The sequence below is a fragment of the Lithobates pipiens genome, unplaced genomic scaffold, assembly GCF_037356315.1.
Source record: "Lithobates pipiens isolate NorthernLeopardFrog02 unplaced genomic scaffold, aLitPip1_a1.2 Scaffold_18, whole genome shotgun sequence".
NCBI classification, from domain to species: Eukaryota; Metazoa; Chordata; class Amphibia; order Anura; family Ranidae; genus Lithobates; species Lithobates pipiens.
In genome coordinates, this window is record NW_027507758.1 from 635778355 (window position 1) to 635791187 (window position 12833).

Below are 12833 nucleotides of genomic sequence, written 5' to 3' on the forward strand. Positions count from 1 at the left end.
TTTCACTGACACCAATAATGGGGCTTATTTCACTGACACCAATAATGGGACTTATTTTACCTCACTGACACCAATAATGAGGCTTATTTCATCTCATTGACACCAACAATGGAGCTTATTTTATCTCACTGAAACTATTGATGCCGCTTATCTTATCTAACTGACACCAATGGTAAGGTTTATTTAATCTCACTGGCACCAAAGATGGAACATTTTTTATCCCATTGACACCAACATTTTTTTTTATCTCACTGCCACCAACAATGGATGTCAATGAAATCATGCCCATGGTTATTTGCCAACTGGAGTGAGATTCTTGATTGGTGGAGGAGGAATGAGGGGAGAGCTTTCTCTGGGAAGATAAAACCAGCTATGATACAGTTCTCACAGCCTGCAATACTGCTGACCACCACTGGAGGGAGACTCTCCCACATTTATCTGTCTGGACACACACAGGCAGATACAAATCTTACATACAGTCTGATACAACCTAAGGAGTGTGGCGCAGACAAGTGATCCCCACACACTTCAGAGGATCCCCCTCTGAAGTGTGTGGGGCTGCCCGGGGGGACCCCCATGGCATATCGCCTTGTTCAAATCTTGATGAGTGGTGGTTTAGGGGGTCTGGGGTGCATATCAGAATCTGAAAGTGCCCAGATGCCACCCCTAAATTAATGTGTTTGGAGTACATAGCACGCCTACTCATTCACAAAAAGTAAATAAAGCAATAAAGACCCTCAATGCCGTTTATTTTTTAAAAATCCCCTAAAAACGTCTCTGGTTATAAATCTGTCATCAATCACGATGCCAACCACCCCACTGACTCTCCAATAATCTCCAATAACCTGCCACACAGGAGCGATATCCGACGGTCATCAGATATATAAAGGAAGGGGCGGGGATAGTGGTGACATCATTGCCCAGATATGGTCATATTTGGACAATGATGTCATGATCTATGCCCCACCCATTTGTCTATGCCGCCATGTAAGGGAATGGGTGGGGTGAAGTCAGTGGTTGCTAAGGACGCAGCTGTTGCAGGCAGCCATTGCTTCCCTAGAAACCAGTGACAGACAGAAGCCGTTGCATTCATCCGCACCAAATGCCATAAACGTTGGATGTTCAGAAGAATGTGGGAGGAGCCAGTGTTCATCCAATCTTCTGACACAGAGACACGGAGCTCCTCCCTAATGCAGATTATTGTCAGTGTGTGGAAGTGATTGTATCTGGCTGATAGGGATGTGTATGTGTGTGTGTGTGTGTGTGTGTGTGTGTGTATCACTGCCCAGAACACCACTCACATCACACACTTCATCCAATCTGCCCTAAATCATGTGTGCGGGGGTGGGGGCAGTGGAAGAAGTCATCACACCAGGATTCTAGATTGAAGGATCTCTTGTCCTGGCCACAAACCTCTGTACCTTTCCGATTGGGATCGAGAGGCCAAGAGATCCACATCTGGCATGCCCCATCTTAGGCAGATGAGCCAAAACACTTCCGGATGCAACGACCATTCCCTCTGGTGCAGCAACTGAAGACTGAGGTAGTCCGCCTGTCAGTTTTCTATGCCCGGTATGTATACGGTTGACAGAGCACGCGCCGCTCTGTCCACTGTAGGATGTGAGCGACCTCCAGCGCTGCAGCTGAGCTCCTTGTCCCTCCTTTATAGTTGACATACGCCACCGCTGTGGCGTTGTCCGACTGGATCCTGACCGGACGCCCCTGTAACCATGTGGAGAGGCACCACCTGATCGCCCAAAGCTCCAGCACATTGATCGGCAGGCGGGATTCTTCCTGCGTCCAGCGACCCTGGGCCGACTGTACGCTCCAAACTCCCCCCAGCCAGTCAGGCTGGCGTCTATTGTGATCACTGTCCAATGAAGAGGAAGTAATGACTTCCCGGACCGAAGGGCCAGAGACCTCAGCCACCAGAGAAGAAAATCCCTGACTAGCTGGCTCACCCTAATTTGACAATCCAGGGATGTCGGAGATTTGTCTTATTCGGACAGGATCTCTTTCTGCAAGACTTGAGTGTGGAATTGAGCATACGGTACCGCCTCGAAAGTGGCTACCATGAGACCCAGACCTCGCATGCAGAAAAGCAGCGACCACCACCAGCGGGACACCTACAACTGCACCGCTGATTGAAGAGTCTTCAGCTTTTCCGAAGGGAGACAAACTCTCGCCTCTGAGGAGTCCAGAATCAACCCCAGGTACTCAAGGTGCTGAGTCGGCACCAACACCGACTTCTGGAGGTTCAACACCCAACCAAACTCCCGTAGAGTCTGTATGGTGATCTCCACATCCTCCCTTAATTCTGAGGCAGAAGCTGCTCTCAGGAGGAGATCGTCCAGGTAACCCGCGATTGCGATCCCTCGTTGTCTTAGCAACGCCAGAATTGGGGCTAACACCTTGGTGAAGACCCTTAGCGCTGTTGTTAGGCCAAAGGGAAGAGCTACAATTTGGTAGTGCTCTTCCCCGACAGCAAATCGTAGAAACCTCTGGGTGCATATGGGGACATGCAAGTATGCGTCCTTGATGTCCAAAGGCACCAAGAAATCCCCCTGATGGAGTGCAGCAACCACGGAACGAACCGATTCCATCCTGAACCTTCGCACCTTCACAAAGCAGTTGAGGACCTTGAGATCCAGGATCAGACGGACCCCTTCCTTCTTTGGGACTACAAACAGATTGGAGTAGAATCCCTGAAGCCTTTCTGCTGTTGGTACAGGTACTATCACCCCGCACAGCAGCAGGTCCTGTACTGCCTCAAACAGAGCCTCCCGACGAGCCAGAAGAAGATGAAGGTTGGAGGGAAAAAATCAGTTTGGTGGACAAGAAAGGAACTCTATCTTGTAGCCTGTCAAAACCAGTTCGCAGACCCAATGGCCGGAAAGGAGGGAGGTCCACCGTACTGCAAACTCCCAAAGGCGACCCCCCCGCCCGAGAGTCAGGCGGGGGCAAACCTTCATGCGGCAACAGATTTGCTCACCGGCTTGCGAAACCAGGGACGCTTTTGTCCCTCAGCAGGCACCTTGTCGGACTGGGAACGCTTACCTGCCGACCCGGTCGGACAAAAAATCTGCTTCTGAGCGGAAAAGGAGGGCTCCTTACACTTTCTGGACTTTGGGAGCAAAGTACTCTTTCCCCAAGTAACATTCTTAATAATGTCATCCAGCGAGGCTCCAAATAGCCTCTCACCTTGGAAAGACAAATCCGCAAGTGCTTTCTTGGATGCCTGGTCCGCAGACCAGCATTCAAGCCAAATCAGGCGATGCAGCACTACTGCTGATACCGAGGCTCTAGAAAGCAAAGGGGCCATATCCAGGGCCGCATCACAGACATACTTAAGGCCCTGCACCAACTGGTTTGCCAGTTCCACGCAGACCGGGGAAACCTGTTCTTACTCCAACTCGCGGTGCAACAACTTAGCCCATTCAGTAAGTGTCTGTGACACCAGGGCCATGGCTAACACTGGCCGCAATGCTGACCCCACCACCGTAAACATGGACCGGGCAACCGCCTCGGCTCTTCTGTTGGCAGGGACTTTGAAAGAGGGGGACCCTTCCACCAGAATCGTAGTTACCTTATTTAACATGGATACCGGGGGGGTCAACAACCGGAGATGTCCATTTTGTCAGGAAAATCTCCTCAAAGGGGTAACGCACTGCCATTCGTCTCAGGACTGAAAAGGCCCGCTGTGGGCTTCCCCACTCCTTGTAAATAAACCGATCAAAATAAGTTAAATATGGAAACACCTTAGCAGTTAGCCAGCTTGTGGGGCTCAAAAGGACCGACACCTGCAGATGCCCCCGCCGTATCCTCTATCTCTGAATTATCCCACACAGCTGTGATAAGTGTTCCTACTACTGCTTTTTCCTGTGCTGACCGGACACGGAATCATCCTTACTGTCCAAAACGGTCCTGGTCCGCATCCTCTGAAACGTCAGAACAGGGGCCACCTGCCACAGCGGAACCCGAGTCTGAATCAGAGCTCTCCCCAGAGGATGGGGCATTTTTTACCCCCCTTGCACCCACACACCACCTCTACCCTGGCAACAAAAGATTCCAGGACCGCTGACAGAGCATCCATAGGCACCGCAGGTGCAGGGGAACAGGTTGCTATAATAGGGATGTCAGCGGAGGAAGGGCCAGCTTCTGATGCCATGCTGGTCCACTCTCGCCTCTCACCCTTGGGGACCTAAGGCAAGTCACAAAAAAGCCCACCCTCCTAGCTGCCACAGACTGAGGGGCCCCCCACTCTGACCCAGGTACTGCACCGTGCTGCCGCCGTCCGTTCTCCTCTCTGCCTGCCACGAGTTGTCCTGTGTCAAATTCGCGCTGTTCCAGGTTTAACCAGCGCCCTCAGTAAACTCCTCAGCAAAAGCGCCCACAACCGCCGGGAAAATGGCCGCCAGACTCCAAGAAAATGGCAGCGGATAAGCAGCTACAAGAAAATGGTCGCGACCACCGAAAAATGTCCCCACATGCAGCACACAGATACCCCAAGGACGGCACTAAAATAGGGATAAAGCACGCGGACCACCAACCGCCTAGCGCAGCCCCTTGCCAGGACCAAGAGACAACCCAGAGGACCCCCGACCAAGTACCTTTAGCATGAGGAGGGAAAGGGACAGGGAGAGAAGAAAGGGAGATAGAGAGACCCCCTAGTCGACCACCCAAGGAATGGCCAGCTGCCCATCCTGCTGAAACAGGTGGAACCATACTCACCCCTCCTGCCAGGACTGCTAGACGCATTCCATGGACAGACCCATGACCTGAGCAGTATGGGGTGGCTGACGGCCACAGCACTCTGTGACACGGACAGCAGAAGCCCGGTCATATGTGTGCCCCAGAGCATATAGCTCATCGGCCGCCCCTGGACCAGACGGGGCATGTTGTGCCCAACCCAGCGCGTAGCTAAGGTTTGCACGCGCTCGATGGCCAGGCTGGGGAGATTACCAGGATCTATATTATCCAGCCTGTCACCCAGCCCAGCTGTTGATTGCAGATCACAGGAATCAAAAAAACAGCAGAAAAAGAAAAAAAATCCAAGGACCATTGGTCCCCACAGGGAGCCAGGTGCTTCTCCTAGACTAGGCAGAAAAAAACTGAGCTGCTGATAGCAGAGTGAGGGGTTATAGCCAGTAGGACCGCCTCCTGGGCGGTACTGTACAGCTTTGCTGTTTTTATGTGTTCTGCCTAGTCCTCTCCTGAAGGTGGCGATATAATCTAAGGTCAAGATTAAAGGTGCTGTGTTCATTAATGAATGAAAGAGAAACTTTTTTTTTTTTTTTTCTATCTTTTTTTATTTATAACACAAAAAATAAAAACCCCACAGGTGATCAAAATACCACCAAAAGAAAGTTCTATTTGTGGGAAAAAAATATATAACAAATGTCATATGGGTACAGTGTTACATAACAGAGTAATTGTCATTTAAAGTGTGAAACTGCCAAAAGCTGAAAATTAGTCTGGGCAGGAAGGGGGTGAAAGTGCATTGAAGGATTAAACATGTGGGCTAAAAAACGCAAATACTGCTCTGGCAGAGAAAGTATTAAAGGAAGCATTCACCTTTGGGATCATATTACATGTTCCAGTTCCTGCAGCGGCTCAGTGATCGGAGTCTTCTGTGTGACAGCAGCACAGGGAGAAGTTCCCCGTACCGGCTGTCACTTTATGAAAAGAGCGCAGCCGTGCCATTCACTCACAGAGTTCTGTCCTTTTCCGATGTCGGCTTGTAGTTTTCAATGAACTTCCACACCGCTGCTGAGCTCTCTGGTAGATGAGGAACAAGGAGATTGTCATAATAGACAAGAAGATTGGGACCCCGATTTAGTCCCTCGGACAAGTCATTTTTCAAAAAATGTCCACACCCCTGGAACTGTTTTTTACATGATGAAGAACAGCCATGGAGTATATCTGAGGTGTATATCAGGGTGTGCTTCTTCCCCACATGAGAGCTGTGATGTCCAGCAACATTCATATAGAAGACATTTCCCACACTCAAGGCACTAATACACCTCGAGGGTTGTGTGGGATCCCTGATGTACAGGAAGATGGGACTTCCGTGAGGAACAATTCCCTCACTCAGGACAGGAAAGTGGCTTCTCCCCCGTGTGAGATCTCTGATGTGTGTAAAGATTTGACTTCAGTGAAAAACATTTCCCGCATTCAGGACAGGAATACGGCTTCTCCCCCGTGTGAGATCTCTGATGTTTGTAAAGATCGGACTTTGCTGAAAAACATTTCCCGCACTCAGGACAGGAATACGGCTTCTCCCCAGTGTGAGATCTCTGATGTGTGTAAAGATAAGACTTCAGTGAAAAACATTTCCCACACTCAGGACAGGAATACGGCTTCTGACCTGTGTGAGTTTTTTGATGTGTGTAAAGACTGGCCATCTGTGAAAAACATTTCCCACACTCAGGACAGGTATACGGCTTCTCCCCCGTGTGAGATCTCTGATGTGTGTAAAGATTTGATTTCAGTGAAAAACATTTCCCGCACTCAAGACAGGAATATGGCTTCTGCCCCGTGTGAGATCTCTGATGGTTGTTAAGACTGGACTTCTGTGAAAAACATTTCCCGCACTCAGGACAGAAATGTGGCTTCTGCCCCGTGTGAGATCTCTGATGTATGAAAAGATGGGACTTCACAGAAAAACATTTCCCGCACTCAGGGCAGGAATGTGGCTTCTCCCCCGTGTGAGATCTCTGATGTGTGTTAAGACTGGACTTCACTGAAAAACATTTCCCGCACTCAGGACAGGAATACGGCTTCTCCCCTGTGTGAGATCTTTCATGCACATTAAGGTGGGATTTATAATGGAAACACTTCCCGCACACAGTACAGGAAAACCTCTTATCTGTTGGAAGGAGGACACTGCCTCTCACAGTCTGAGGTTCCTCAGGATAAGAGGAATACGATGGTCCATCTACACTGTGTGGTGCCGGATGGAAATTTGAGGTAGTCGGGTTTTCTCCTGGACTATACTGTGTGATGTCCTCATCTTCTACTTTACAGTCTGGAGACAAAGTGAGACAATCCTCTGAGGTTTTCCTCATCTCCCGTCCATCTACTAAAATAGAAATACAAAGATTATTACTAGACATGAGCTGATTGGTTCCCCTAAACCAAGACTCCGCCCACATCAGGCAGCTTTGTCTCTGAGGATCTTACAATTCCCCCCTCAAGGTAAATAGTAAATGGGTCCTCTGATCTCCTACCAGATCATTTCTTTATTCATGGACCTTAGTCAGAGAGTGAGGAAACAACGAGAACTGGACTGGATGAAGACTGAACTGATCCTGAAGACCACCCTCATTGGGTTATTGACTCCTCCCTCATTATCACTTTCTGTTTAAGGTTCCAAAGTTTGAGGATGTTATTATTATTATTATCAACGTGTAAAAGTCTGTGCTCCAATCAAATCATCAGATATAAAATGTCCAGCTGGTAGAAAATGGGTGAAAAAGAAGTAAGTCCAATGTAATATACAACTTATTATATGGAATACACCAGTTAGGATTTTATAGTATCAGAATGATGTAATGGACAGCATGGAGTATATAGCGGGGTCAGGAGTATATAATGTACAATATAAATAATACAGCCTAAGGGTCAGGACTCATAATATTGGTATTCAGTAATCAGTGGAAGATGAAATGTTTACATGAGACAAGTTGCAGAGATCCCACACCGCTGCCTCCCATCTCCTGAGGCTGCACTCAGTGACTTGGGTCTGAGACTATACAGACATATCTCTCCACCCGGCACAGCCAGCAGACAACAGAGCAAGTAATCCTGGGAGAATTGTTCTGTCAGACATCTTGCCATACCCAGATATGGGGCAGAAGACCCAAAACACATACCCCAGATGCCTAGGTCTAGTAATGTCTATGAGGAAAATTAAAATTTTTCTGCCAGCTGAACCCCAGAATCTCCATAAATCCAGTCTAGATACATAAATTGTGTCGGCAGCACAGAGAAGGAAAATTATCCGAGAGAAATCCAGGAATACAGGACGGGGAACACAGCTCAGGAAAGTGACCAGGGGATTACAGGCTGATATCACCCAGCCCCCGCCCTACTCTGGACCAATCAGTGAGCAGTATGGGTGGAGGAATGTAATTAGTGTTAATGACCCACCTGTGCTGATCTCTGTAGGAGTGTCCTCCTCTATAAATGTCCCCGTTATTCCATCCTCCTCCATAGACTGCTGATCATCCCTCACATACCTCTCTTCTTCTGATTTCACCTCAAATTCTATATCGATTGGATCTCCACTCTAAACCAAGAAAATTTGTGAATATCAGCTGCAATAAATAAGCTTTATTATTACAACAAAAAAAATCCACACATTGTCTCCATGAGTCTGTGTTTTATAAGCTGCGTCCCACCAACCTTGTAACAGTGAGGGATGTTGTGATCTTCCTGTGTGGAATCCCGGGAATACAGAGGACGGGGACATCTCTCTGGTGGGTTCCTGGTATTAGGTGGCTCCATAATATCCTTGTATCCTTCTGATAACTCCTCCATCACTCCATACTCCTCATCCTCCTCTTTATATTCTTCTTTAACATCAATATTATCATCCCCGAGGTTTCCACTCTGAAAGATGTAATAAAACATTAATTGTAACAAACATGCTATGTATAGGGGGCGTGTCCAAGCTGAAGACCGAGATGGCCACTTGGCTCTAGAACGCCCTGCCACACCGGGTCTCTATCGCGGCTCACATCGCACCAGACAGCCACTTTCAGCCCCAAACATCGAGGAATAACCAGACTATGCCCCGCAGTAGAAATCAGAAAAAGGGGCTGCGCCGTCTAACAGATTTTTTCATGCAGACGACCAGCAAACATGCACAAGATGGTGCTTGGGAGAACGGCCGCTCTCCTCTACCTCCTCACACAGAGCCTTTACCTCCTACAGCCTCAGACAATCTCTCTGACAGGGAGGTCTCCTCACAGCAGCAAGACAACCCCACAGCTTCTGATAGAGGTAAGAGAGCTGTAGAATCACCTGCACACTCTCCACAGAAACTTCTCTCAGCTAAGAAGCATCACTGGGCAGACATAAATGAGTCAATAGCAGACACTCCAGGAAAGCACACGGCACCCCTAGCTGCCTTTCCTACATCAGACGCTTCTGGCTCTGAAAACACCATTAAGTCTATGTTATTATCCCTCCAGGCTGGTCAGCATTCTGAGCTACGCTCCTCAGTGTCCCACCTTACTCACAGAATAGATGGCATTGAAGGCCACACAGAACCCCTAGAATCACAGGTAGGCGTGATCATAAAAGCACATGATGAAATGGTAGATGCTCATAAGGAACAGATGGAAATGATCCATAAACTACAATTGAAAGTTGCAGATCTAGAGGATCGATCCTGCCACAATAATTTAAAGACAAGAGGAATCCCTGAAAATGTTAAACCACAAGAGCTCATACCTTACTTGCAGCAGCTTTTCCTAAAGCTCATTCCAGATGTCACACCTTGAGATTTACTAATGGATAGAGCACACAGGATCCCTAAACCCACACATCTGCTTGACACAGTCCCTAGAGAAGTGCTAACGAGGATCCATTTTTATCATATCAAAGAATGTCTGCTCAAAACAGCCAGATCCTCCCGCAAACTCTCCCCTCCATATGCGGGGATTGCCCTGTACCAGGACCTGTCTGCAGAACCTCAAAATTGAGAGAAGAATATACCCCCATCACTGCGATTTTGAGAGACCACAATATAGTTTACCACTGGGACTTCCTCATCAAATTACTGAGATGGCTACAAGATGCTCCATAACCGGGGACTAACACCTTCATCATTTACAAGTCACCCAAGTAACAACACAATTGATAAAACCTGAGAGATTTGATATGCAGCATTTGCAAAACCTACCTGATGCTCTCATGACCATTTTCTAAAAAATGCTGGACTCTACACAAACCCCAGAGAAGACTCCATCGACGAAAAAATGGGAAGATACCCTGGACTTTTCCATAGACCTAACATCTTGGCACCTCGCGACACGCCTCACCTCGAAAGCCTCTAGATCAGTGATGGCGAACCTTGGCACTCCAGATGTTTTGGAACTACATTTCCCATGATGCTCATGCACTCTTCAGTGTAGTTGAGCATCATGGGAAATGTAGTTCCAAAACATCTGGGGTGCCAAGGTTCGCCATCACTGCTCTAGATACATATCGCACTGAGAAACAGCGCAAAAAATACTCCACCATTGGTATTACACATCCCGTTCACCTGCTTGTTAGAGAAATTGCTGAGGAACAGGGTCCACAGTACATGCCCTCTGCTCCTTCCATTCTGGCAATCTGTTCAAACACTCATCACCAACACCGGCAACTCCAGCAAAATCACACCCCAACTGGCATTGCTAGGCTGGGGAACATACGATTCTTCTCATCATATCATCCTTACCCACATTCTAATTGCAGCTAAACTTTCCATAACAATGAACTGGAATATCATATCGCCACCTTCTTCTCAACTAGTTCCCCAACTCCTCTTAATCAACATCTACAGATGGAACTTATGTTTGCCAAAGCAAACCTGAACCTGCCTAAATTCCAGAGCGAATGGGCCCCATGGCTCAATTGCTTCAATATTAACACCACCGCCTTACTTTGTGGATTACACATTGCTACTCTCTGTTGAACATGACGATGCCTACCCTATTAGCTGAACACAACCCTCTCTCTCTGCCTAATTGCTTAAGTATAAAGTTGTCCACTCCCTCACCATAACACTCCCCCCCCCCCCCCCCCATGTACCTGCCTCTGAAATCTGGACTCCATAACATATTGTCATAAGAATTCTGCTTTGATATATTTGTATTCACTAACGTTTTCTTGATTGTCATATTGTAGATTGCATCACCTATGCTTTACAATGCACTCATAAGTAAAAGTTTGTAAAATTTGCAAAACTTTAATAAAAAAAAAACATGCTGTGTATAAATCACAACTACCAATAATTGTCAATCATCTACCTGATGATGGTGAGGAATGGTGTGATCTTCCTGTGTGGAATCCCGGGAATACAGAGGACGGGGACATCTCTCTGGTGGGTTTCTGTAGCTGGATGTCTCCACCATGGTGTCCTGGTACAGATCTTTGTGTTCTTTTAGAGACTCCTCCATCACCCCATCCTCATCATCCTCCTCTTTTATCTCTTCTTTAACCTCAACTTTAGAATCTCTCAGGTTTCCACTCTGAATATATAAGAAAAATTACCACAATTGTAACAATGCAGATAATGCACAGATCCTAATGATACTATCAGTGATTGTTCCCCATCTACCTGATGATGGTGGGGGATGGTGTGATCTTCCTGTGTGGAATCCCGGGAATACAGAGGACGGGGACATCTCTCTGGTGGGTTCCCATTACTGGATCCATCTGTAGGAAACACACACACTGACTGAATACATTGTTTCTATGTGTTTATCAGATGATGGGGGATCTAGGTGGAGCCTCCGTACTGCTCTCTCCTTTACAATAAAGTCTCCTCTTACCCGGTGATGTGAGGGGCGGCTGATTGTCCATCATGACGTCCTTGTAGAGATCCTTGTGTCCTTCTAAATACTCCCACTCCTCCATGGAGAAATAGACAGTGACATCCTGACACCTTATAGGAACCTGACACACACAATGATACAGTCACCATCCAGACACATCCCTTGTCTGTTACTGGATAATGTCCCAGAATTCCCGGCACCGCTCACCTCTCCTTGATGATCTCTCTTGGGGACTTCTAGAATCTTCTTTGTATTTCTCTATTCTATCAGGGAGTGAGGTAGATGCAATGTGATGTCATATGATCTCCAGACTTCACAGGAGGAAAACTCTAGATCTGAACACAAAGAGCAAAATCAAATGATATTCCCAGAATCCTCCTCATCTTACCATTCAAGTCTCCATTTTATTAAAGGTATAATTTACCCACACCTCACAGGTTCAAAGCTTGTTGCAGGCATTCTGACGTCATTACTTACAATGCAGGACCAACAGTCCCACTTTGCTAATGAGGATGACAAGGGTCCACCCACATCCTAAGAGCATCAGAAAAAAAGCCAGATGGAGGGACATTGGGAGGAGGAGCTGTGAGGTCAGTGTGATGTCATAGGACATATAGACTCTGGATGGAGGGACATTGGGAGGAGGAGCTGTGAGGTCAGTGTGATGTCATAGGACATATTGACTCTGGATGGAGGGACATTTGGAGGGGGGGATGTGAGGGGTCCTCTATATGAGGTTCCTGTGCAAACTAAATCATTGTTCCTGGGTGTGTCCTTCCTCTCCTAAACTGAAGAGTGAACTTTGACCTTTACCATACAGAAATCTGTCAGGAATGTGTGAAAGTAAGCTCTCATGTGATCAGGTGATGTGCGGAGGAACGGAGTGTAAATAGCAGACAATTTTCTCCAGAGCTCCTAATGGTGGGGATGGATTTTGCTGAGTGCTGGTGCCAAGTTTCCACCCCCCAGGGTCACTGCAGGTGTGGAGAAAACCTGTGTAATGCCGCGCACACACGACCGGACTTTCCGGCAGACTAGGTCCGACGAGATCAGTACGTCGGACAATCCGATCGTGTGTGGGCTAGTCCAACCACTTTAAAAAATAAAAAAAATCAGACGGACCTAGAAATAGAACATGTTTCAAATCTATCTGATGGTCTCAAGTCCGATGGACTAAAAATTGGGAAAACCGTTCGTCTGTGTGCTGGTCCGATGGACCAATATGACGCAAGGGCAGCTATTGGCTACTGAACTTCCTTGTTTAGTCCAGTTTACATCATCACT

The 12833-nt window shown here is 47.5% G+C and overlaps 1 protein-coding gene across 1 annotated transcript; it reads right to left on the minus strand.

Moving 5' to 3' along the window:
- Positions 1-101: 101 nt before the first annotated feature.
- Positions 102-11756, minus strand: LOC143989637 (uncharacterized). Its single transcript, XM_077489889.1, has 6 exons — positions 11547-11756; positions 11333-11430; positions 11022-11243; positions 8407-8613; positions 8152-8290; positions 102-7081 (listed from the first exon to the last, which is right to left on the minus strand). The coding sequence occupies exons 1-6, from the start codon at positions 11629-11631 to the stop codon at positions 6087-6089; spliced, it is 1746 nt and encodes a 581-aa protein (XP_077346015.1). The 5' UTR covers positions 11632-11756; the 3' UTR covers positions 102-6086.
- Between the last annotated feature and the right edge of the window lie 1077 nt (positions 11757-12833).

Coding starts and splice junctions, on each gene's coding strand:
- LOC143989637 (XM_077489889.1), bottom strand. CDS start 11,631: ATGGAGGAGTGGGAGTATTTAGAAGGACACAAGGATCTCTACAAGGAC. Junction 8,614..11,021: donor CCATTCCTCACCATCATCAG/GTAGATGATTGA, acceptor TACATCTTTCAG/AGTGGAAACCTCGGGGATGA. Junction 7,082..8,151: donor TCCTACAGAGATCAGCACAG/GTGGGTCATTAA, acceptor TTTCTATTTTAG/TAGATGGACGGGAGATGAGG.